At 43.9% G+C, this 9,115-nt stretch overlaps 2 protein-coding genes across 2 annotated transcripts; one reads left to right on the top strand and one right to left on the bottom strand.

The window, feature by feature from the left end:
* On the top strand, positions 1 to 5,746 carry gpkow (G patch domain and KOW motifs). Its single transcript, XM_070968652.1, has 11 exons — positions 1 to 205; positions 428 to 597; positions 695 to 840; positions 2,132 to 2,238; positions 2,476 to 2,680; positions 2,818 to 2,950; positions 3,266 to 3,479; positions 3,622 to 3,742; positions 4,013 to 4,082; positions 5,316 to 5,401; positions 5,482 to 5,746. Exons 1-11 carry the CDS (start codon positions 12 to 14, stop codon positions 5,608 to 5,610), a joined length of 1,575 nt encoding a protein of 524 aa, XP_070824753.1. The 5' UTR covers positions 1 to 11; the 3' UTR covers positions 5,611 to 5,746.
* pqbp1 (polyglutamine binding protein 1) lies at positions 5,722 to 9,106 on the bottom strand. Its single transcript, XM_070968654.1, has 7 exons — positions 9,029 to 9,106; positions 7,952 to 8,019; positions 7,743 to 7,854; positions 7,057 to 7,157; positions 6,666 to 6,848; positions 6,526 to 6,583; positions 5,722 to 6,219 (listed from the first exon to the last, which is right to left on the bottom strand). Exons 2-7 carry the CDS (start codon positions 8,016 to 8,018, stop codon positions 6,069 to 6,071), a joined length of 672 nt encoding a protein of 223 aa, XP_070824755.1. The 5' UTR covers position 8,019; positions 9,029 to 9,106; the 3' UTR covers positions 5,722 to 6,068.
* Between the last annotated feature and the right edge of the window lie 9 nt (positions 9,107 to 9,115).

Genomic DNA, 9,115 nt, shown 5'->3' with positions numbered 1-9,115 from the left:
CACAAACAATAATGGCGTCGCACGGGAACGATACGGGTGCCGCTCAGTCTCTCGCTTCTGCGGACCAAGGAGAGAGAAAAAACGCGGCAGTGTCGTTTGGTTTTACGAAAACAGTCAGCAAATTTAAACCTTCGACTGGCGACACTTTGAAGAAGAAAGATGACAGAGATTACTTGACCGGAATTGACAGGAATGAATTGCAAAGGTGGGCTTCGTAAGCTAACGTTAGCATATCGTAGCATTAGCGTAACGGTTACGTTTACGTTCTGATACCTAGCTATTAATTTAATGATTTAGCTTTTATATGAAGTAGGGGTATACCTCATATAGGTAAAGTCGGTATATACTGTATTTCGTTCAGTAACAAGCAAATATTGTTTCGAAGCGGCCCTGTCTGCTAGCTCGCTAACTGCTGTCTGTCCTGCAGTTCAAAACCATCAGAGAAGCCCAAAGAGCTCATCATCCCTCTGATCCAGAAGAACCGCTGGCACAAACCGGACCGAGCGAGCCAGATTGAGGGCAGTGGAGGCAAAACACAAGAAACGACCCAAGACAGTGACTCTGTGGATTCTCAGGCTGTCAAAGAACTCATTGAAGGTGTGTTCATTCAGGAGATACGGTTCAGTGTGTGTTTGTGTTTGGTTGGAAGGCTCTCATACACAGTTCATTATATATCTCCAATCCGTGTGTGTAGACTCCCGGAGGCAGCTTGAGCAGTGGCAGAATGGCCCTCAGACGGAAAGAAACCTGAACCTCAGCATCCCTCTGCTGATGCAAAACAAAGTACCCGACGGCTTTGAGGATGGAGACCATATAAAGGTGGATCTACGGCCGGAATCTGTAAGTGTGGATACCAACTGTGTGACAGAAAGACTCTTTCATTCAACAAACTTGAATGACAAACTCTTTCAACACATTTGAAAAATGCTGGAAACAAACTTTGTGGTGTTTTTGCTTTCTTGGTGAAATCCTGGCATGAGAGGATGCTACAGAAATAACAAAAATAAGGAACAACAGGTTAAAGGATAAAGCTCCAGGTATCTCAGATTAATTGACTAAAGTGTTGAATCAGTGTTGTTAACTGGAGTTTGAAATATTTTTTTATCCTACTGTCCTATTTTAAAAATGCTCCTTGTTATGATATCTAGATAATACTAGCTGATACTGTAATAGCTTCCAACAGTGAACATTCATGTAAATACACTTTGTTGAGTTGCCTCTATGGCTTTATTTCAAGCTTTCTACTGGTGGTGGCTCGGGTTTGCTGCCTTGCTCAAGAGTATTTGTGTAAAACCAGCTTGAGGAGGGAGTGACTGTCAGGCTGTGAGTTAAATATATTTTCTTTAAATGGTATCAGATTTGAAGATCACAATCTAAACTGCTAGAGAGGCGTTTCTGTGAGCATATGTAAAGGCCTGACAGTACAAAATGTTTGGTAGACCGGCTACTTTGAGTGAAATTTGAGTGTGTGAAAGTGCTGACGGTCAACTGAGTAGAAAAACACCCCCCGTGTGCACACACAGCTGAGCGCATGTGTATGGGTACAGATGACTGTGGCAGTACAGTAAAGCTTGGGTGGCAGACAGGCGTCAACATTCTCCCCAGAGACATGCGGGCAGCCAATCAGATCTCTTTCTGTTCCTTTTCATCGGAGGCCTCGCGCCTCGTCACTGTCATCCCATGTCGGCCCTCAGTCGCTGTAGATGTGACTGTCAGAACACGAGAGTCAGGGGAAACTTGCTCCGCTGTGCCCCGCAGCGCATTTCAATGCCGTCCCCTCTGTGAGAGCCGGCTCCCAGCTTCCCACAGGAAAGCCTTCAGTGGAGACAGAGATGAGCCGGGCCATTGCTCTGATGAGGGCTGCTGTGGCTGCTGCCTGGTGACTGTAGTCAGCCCGGGCTGGGTCTGACAGCCTGGAGCCAAAAAGGCTGACTAAGACCGACATCATAAACTGCTTCTCCATGACAGTTGGCACTAACAGTTTTTTTTCTGTGCTTCAGAACTCAAAGATTATATAAGCGCCTCATTTCAACCTGATACACATTTTAATGCAGACAGTTGTGTCTGTTTCTCATCGTGTTTGATTGTTTAATGTGTGTGTTCATTTTCAAAACATGTACGTGTTTGTCAGTCAACAGATGCAGATTATGAGAGCGTTCCCGTTGAGGCCTATGGACTCGCCATGCTGAGAGGGATGGGCTGGAAGAAAACAGAAGGCATTGGGCGCACATTTAAACAGTGAGTCACAAACTGAGCCCTTGCTTTAACGTTTACTCTCCTAATTTAACATTATGCTAAAGCTGCACCACTGTTGTGTTCAAATTGGAGCTACAACAGCTCATTAGTTGACCCACAAAAAGATAAATGGCAACAACTTTGATAATTAACTGTCTTTTACTTGTCTGTTTGTCATTTTTAATAAAATACGTTCTCTTTGCTCATTGATTTTGTGCTGTCATTCTCTGGCTGCTACAGAGACGTGAAGCCAATCGAACACCAGCTCCGTCCAAAAGGTTTGGGTCTCGGAGCTGATCGTTCGGCAATAAAAGACCTGGAGCCCAGCAAACGTCAGCGTCCCCCCAAGCCGGGCGAGGAGCGAGCGAAGGAGGAGGAACTCGTGATGGGCCCAGGCGGATGCGTGCTGGTGGAGTCCGGGGCACATAAAGACTTATATGGCAAGGTGAAGTTGATCTGAAATGTGATATTCATCATTATTGACATGCTCTAACCTCCTGAAGCAAAAGCATCACACAGCTACCTGTTTGTTCTCTGTATTGTTTTCTCTGAGTAACTTTATCTCTGATTCATGTGCTGCAGATTGAAGGCGTCGATCCAGACAACGCTCGAGTTATGGTGAAGCTGGCTATTGGCAGCAAGACTGTGACAGTGAGCCAGTACGCTGTTAAACTGGTTGGGCGCAAAGAGTATGACAAATACAGCAAAGACCTCAGTAAGTAACTCTGGACAAATGAAATAGGAAAGAATAACGTTTCTGGATGAGAACGAGCTTTGATTCTGTGCGCCAAATTAGATGATATTTCTATTCTGCTATGATCGGCATTTATCCCCATTGGAAATTGAAATAATTGTTGGTTGCAGCGTCAGTTGTGTGAGGCATTGATCCTCTAGTCTGGTGACATTTCAGCCTTCATGTGGAAAAAACCCGAAACTGATTCAGATGCATCTTTTATTTTCAGCGTCTGCATTTGTCTGTGTCGCCACTTTTTACTTAATGCCAAGATAACTGGGTGTTTCCACCAACCAGGTCGCCTCAGCAAAGCCCACAAAGACAAGGAGAAGGAGAAGGAGAAGGAGAAGGAGAAGGAGAGGGAGAGGGAGAGGGAGAAGGAGAAGGAGAGGGAGAGGGAACGGCAGAAACGGGAGGAGAGAGAGAGGAGGAGTAACAGTGACGAGGGGAAACACAAGTCTTCAGAAAGAGATGAGAGGAAGAGGAAACACAGAGAATCCAGTCAAGACAGGTGCGTTTCCATTAAAAGATGCTTTTCATCTTTCTGACTGAGCAGCATTTTAAATGTTTTCATTTTATACACTTGGTTAATAATGCGTCAGTGTTTTGTTGGAGGAAACATGCTGCACGTTTGTCTTCTGTGTCCTCTGTAGAGAAAAGCCTCCAGTGAAAGAGGCACGGCGACCACCGGCTCCCCCCTCCTGGCTCCAGAGGGACTTGAAAGTTCGCTTTATAGACAGAGCTTTCAAAGGGGGCAGGTACTACAACTCCAAGGTACTAATACACCACCAAGATATCGTATGATTATCCAAGCATCTGTGCTTTGTGTCAAGCCTCCTTTGGATCATGGAGTTTATTTTAAACCAAGAATGTTTGATTAATTGCATTGTTCTGGAACAGAAGCAGTCAAAAACATACAGTTTAAAGAAAAGCTATGAAATATTGCACCATATCTTCAGCTGCAGTGTTTTATTAATTATAAAGGTCGCAGTTGAAGTTTTTTTTTTAATCACAGCTGTTAAGTTCAGTCTTGTTTTCTTGTAGATGCGCGTGGAGGACGTCCTTACACCAACTACCTGTGTGTGTCGAACTGAAGAGGGAAGACTGTTAGACGGTGAGTCACGAGTGCCGTCTCAGTCTCTCTTGGCGTCAGCTCTCTCTCTCTGGTGTTTCTCTGGTGTGAAATGTGCAAAATATGTGTTGTAACAATGCCTGTGAGTTTTCATTATACATCTGGCAAGCTTAGATGCTATTCCAAAAACCATGAAGACAGGTACCCGTGGTTCCTCTATGTCGTGTTGCACAAGCCCTGATTGGGGATTATGAAGAAAGAAAGACAAAAGAAAGACAATCTTTATTGTCACAATTCACACACCCTGCAGAGTTACGGGGGGTGGGGGCGTGGGCTGACAGCTGACAGCAGCGCCAGAGGACCCGGTTCCTTTCTGTCACCGTTGGTCAGGTGGTCATCTTCTTGCATGTTTTTAGTGGGGGTATTTTTATGGAGGATACATGCAAACTCCACACAGAAAGGCCCCTTTCCTCAAGGAGGCACTGAAGGCATGGTGGAGGACACGCCCCCGGCGCCCACAGCGGGATTCGAACCGGAACATTCTGGCTGTGAGGCGACAGTGTTACCACTTGTGCCACCATGCCACCACACTATTATGTACTATACATTGATACTGCAGATTTTTTAAACATGTATACGTCTTTACTTTGCTATTAAAGTGTAAGTTAACCAACATACCTGGGTCCTTTTAGTTGGGTGGCACGGTGGTAACACTGTCACCTCACAGCTAGAAGGTCCCGGGTTCGATTCCCGCTGTTGGCGCCAGGGGCGTGTCCTCCAGCATGCCTTCAGTGCCTGCTGCTCAAGGAAAAAGGGCCTTTCTGTGTGGAGTTTGCATGTTCTCCCCGTGTTCACCTGGGGTTTCCTCCTTAAAATATACCCCCACTAAAAACATGCATGAAGATCACTACCTGACCAATGGAGACGAAGAGAGCTGGGTCCCCGGGCACCGCCGTCGGCTGGCAGCCCACCGCTCCTGGTCTGCAGCGGAGGAAGGACTGACCAAGGATGGGTTAAACGTGGAGAAAATAATTTCACAAGAAGCATGGCGTGTGCATGTAGTGTGCAACTGTGTGATGTGATAAAAAAGTATGTTTCTTCTTCTTCTTCTTCTTCAATAGGGTGATGTTACTCATTTCTTAAATGAAGATAACTGATTAGTGGTTGGGCGTTATGTGTGTCACTGCAGACGGTCAAAACTTATCTCGTTCTTGCACCCAAATGTTTCAACTGTTTAATTCTTTAACAACCTGCTGTTTCCTCTTCCTGTGGCAGACGTGAAGCAGGACATGCTGGAAACCATTGTTCCCAAAAGTGAAAATGATTCTATAATGGTTGTTCTGGGCGAGAACAGAGGACAGGTGAGCAGAGGATCCTGTTTCCTGCAGGACGTGTGCACCAGTTTCTACCGTTACTCATCGCAGTATTTCCGTTTGTTCAGGTCGGCCGTATTCTGCAGCGGGACAAGAACAAGTGCAGAGCGATGGTCCAGCTCGACCGACACGAGGAGAAAGTGTTCACGCTGGACTATGACTGTATTTGTCACTATGTGGGAGCAGCAGTCCACTGATCCACATTCATCCAGATAGTCCCTGTCCTATTCCCTCCCCATCTGAAATGTTGTTTTTGTAATGTGTTCAAAAATAATGGATGTCTTAAGATTTGAAAGCATTGCCATTTTGTAATAAAACATTGTCAAGAATTTTATTTGCGCAGATGTTATTTTAAGATCTATCACCACACCAGGAAGAGGGTCATTTTCACAGTTAACTTTACATTTATTAGCAAATGATGTCCACTAATGGCCCTAGCATCAACAAGAAAGTCAATCTTTAGGTCATATAAAAACATATTTACAGCTGCTCTACACGCTCGATGGAGTATGAATGCTCTGGTGGTACAAAAGCTCAGCGCTCAACTTTCAGAACACACAGAAAACTTAAAGAGATGTCAGGCTGTGACGGCAGATGTGAGCAAAGGGACGACGAACTGTACAGCTGAGTCTTTGCTGGTTCCCAGGAGCTCGGTTTACTCTTTGGGTATTTGGTTTGCTGCGTTAGCCCGAAGCACGGCTCCTGGACTGGGGTACGGCCGCTGCTGGAACAGAGGCCCCGCCGCTGTGGTGTCTGCACCCGTCTTTGCTTCATTACGCTTGGGCAAACCACTCGACCATGTGCCCCTGTAAAGGTAAATAAGAGGACAGAGTGGCATCATTTATCAGAATCAGGTCATTTGTAACTTGTAGATATCATCTATAATAGAGTATCTGTAGAGAAAATAGAAGCAAAGCTCTGCTTGAGCATCCAAATGAGTTAACGTGGCCAATGAAAGGAGGCAGGCATCGATTCCGCCTCCTGCTTTGTCCCTGCTTTAACGCTTCTAACGATTCTGTTCTGTGCTTGTCTTCCAACTTTAGGGACGTGCGATAATGAATTTAAAGAAAGGACGAAGGGCTTGTTGATGATCGTGACTGTAAATGTTGTACCTTGGGGCATCAGAATAAGCACTTGGATCCATGGGGTCCATCTCATCATCTTTTCTCCCTGAAAGGAAAATAAATATGACACATGTAAAAAGCACTGATTTGAAAATGCTCGTGTCATATGAAACAGACGGAAACATTACCTCTTTTGTTCTTGCTGTACGGTGCTATGTCGTCCCTCCGCTGCTTTCTCCTGTCTCTGTCCCTGCCTTCATCCCTCTCTCTGTCTCTTTCCCGGTCCCTTTCCCGATCTTTGTCTCTGTCCCGCTCTCGCTCTCTGTCTGGCTTCTCAAACTGCCTCTCCGTTCTTTCATCTCCTCCTTCAACTGAAAAATGAAAAGAAAATAAAGGCACACAGCCACAAAATGAACTATTGCCAGAATTCTGCAAAAACGAACTGCATTTTGAGCCGAATGATGACCAGACCTGCAATGATTGGTGAGTCACATATGAGTTCATGTAACAGATGTCCATTGCAATGCTCATAACTGTGTCATCAAAATGTTAAGTTATGGAGGCTTTAAAATGCCATACCTCTAACTTTCTTGGCAGGTTTTGTTACCACTGCAGTTGGGTCATTCGGGGACAGCCAGGCCACCAAATCTGTCTCCACATTCCAGTAATAAGGAAGACCGCTGTGGGTTGAAGGACAAGCAAAATTAAATGGTTGATATTGCAGATTTACTAATTGGTGATAAGTAATGATGAATAATGCCATCAAGAAATGCATTAAATGAATTTAAATGAGGATAAAAACACACCACAACTTGGCAGAGCAGCAGTGAAGTAGTAGAACAATCATCAAGGATTAAAACATAATAAGGTAATAAAACACAATACTAACCTGTACTACTATAAACACAACATACAGCAGACACAAGTGTTAAATATTAAATAAGACATGGAAAAATGATCATGAATAACCATGTTATGAAATGTTTCACCCGACAGTGAAAGTAAATTTATTGCGGGTCATTTCTTAATTTAATTCCAGCAGTTTTTATTCCAAAATGTCCTTTTCCCAAAATCTGTTTCAATTTCAAAACGCCATATTTACACATTTATTTTATAATGCTGCTCTTCACCACAAAGTCAACAGCCTTCATCACATAAATTAGGCTACAAATGACTGAGAAACTACATTTTTATGGCTGCAGGTTATTTTACATCATAATAATCTGCCTTTACTTAAGATTATTGCGGAAATCAAGTATACGTACCAAGCAGGGTCGAACACTTTGTACCAGTTTGGTGGTAGATTCTCCAGTCTGGTGGCTTCATAATCTACGTTGTTGTCATCATAATCTTCTGCAATAATCTCCTCATCTATCTCTGGATGAATTGGAGGAGAAACGTCGGTACAGGACATGTGGAAAATGAATGAAACATACAGAGAAATGTGTGAATGCTATGGGCTCCAGGCCACTACCTTGCTCTGACGGTTTAACAATCCCTCTCTTGGCCAAGCGGGCCAGCAGTGCCGGGGGTAGAGGCATCCTGCAACAGAGAGAAGGGAGGATTAACTCATGATGGATGCAACCAGGACCGCAAACCCTCATCCACAGATAAATATAACACACACAAAAAATCAATATTTAGCTTCTGGTTTGTGTGTCAGTAAATAGTATATCTGCAGGTTTTGGCTGGTTCTTGGAGAAAATGAGCCATTTGATGCCAAAATATTGGGCTCACAGCTTTCTAACATTTTACAGACCAAAAAAATTGTATGGTTCATTGATAAAATAGCTGCCAGATTAATCCACAGTAAAAATCGCCATAATACCAACATAAATTTCCCACCTGAACCTGGTCAATACTGATCAAAATTACATATATGTGTGCGTCCACAGCAGGGTTTTTTTTATATATAAACTTTTGACAGCAGTGAATTTTTTAAGAAAGTCCCCTCTTTGGTTGTTGATGGTGGGAACAGCTTCAAGTCCACTAACTCAAACTTTGCAGCACAGTCACTGCAAAGCACCTCTTCACACAGTCAAATAACATCAAAGCCTGTATTGATCAGCAGCCATATTGCTGTGACTCCACCGTGAAAGTTATCGTGAGATGTAAGAAAATGTGCCTGAATCAGTATTGAAGGTTGGCTGAGGAAGCTTCACTGCTGCCGATACAGCGGTTCATCGTTCATTTCAGTATCGTTCATATAGCACAGTAGCGTTTGGTCATTGACTCTCTGGATGCTTGTGGCTCCCGGTGAAGCCTTAGTTTATGTGTGTGTTGCGACCCTGTTTTAGTTTCTCATCTCCAAACACAACCAAATAAGCTAAAAAATATTCGCTCAATTCAAAATAATCAATTTTATGTACAATAAAACGTTTAATTACACAGAACAATCGCACCGCCCGCTCCGTAAGTTAGCCATGTCAACAACTGGACGAATAAAGCAACAAATACACCCGTGTGCTTCGTAAATACGCCTACATCACGCTAATACTAAAAAGACACACTTTTCTACAAATCTGAATGCATAAAAACCACTCCAGCTTACCTGTTTTTTATCAAAATCGCCTCTTGGATCTGAGGTGAGGGAACGGTACGACTTTCCACAACAGCACACGGCGCGCACAATGATGAC

This window comes from Chaetodon trifascialis, chromosome 8, assembly GCF_039877785.1.
Source record: "Chaetodon trifascialis isolate fChaTrf1 chromosome 8, fChaTrf1.hap1, whole genome shotgun sequence".
NCBI lineage: Eukaryota > Metazoa > Chordata > Actinopteri > Chaetodontiformes > Chaetodontidae > Chaetodon > Chaetodon trifascialis.
Note: the sequence above shows the minus strand (reverse complement) of the source record. Positions and strands in the feature narration are given on the sequence as shown.

Excerpts from the sequence above, each read along its gene's own strand:
- gpkow (XM_070968652.1), top strand. The coding sequence starts at position 12 with ATGGCGTCGCACGGGAACGATACGGGTGCCGCTCAGTCTCTCGCTTCT. Across the intron at positions 2,951-3,265 it reads CAAATACAGCAAAGACCTCA|GTCGCCTCAGCAAAGCCCAC; the intron begins GTAAGTAACTCT and ends TCCACCAACCAG. Across the intron at positions 3,480-3,621 it reads AGAGAATCCAGTCAAGACAG|AGAAAAGCCTCCAGTGAAAG; the intron begins GTGCGTTTCCAT and ends TGTCCTCTGTAG.
- pqbp1 (XM_070968654.1), bottom strand. The coding sequence starts at position 8,018 with ATGCCTCTACCCCCGGCACTGCTGGCCCGCTTGGCCAAGAGAGGGATT. Across the intron at positions 7,158-7,742 it reads AAAGTGTTCGACCCTGCTTG|CGGTCTTCCTTATTACTGGA; the intron begins GTACGTATACTT and ends TTCAACCCACAG. Across the intron at positions 6,220-6,525 it reads GCTTATTCTGATGCCCCAAG|GGGCACATGGTCGAGTGGTT; the intron begins GTACAACATTTA and ends TTACCTTTACAG.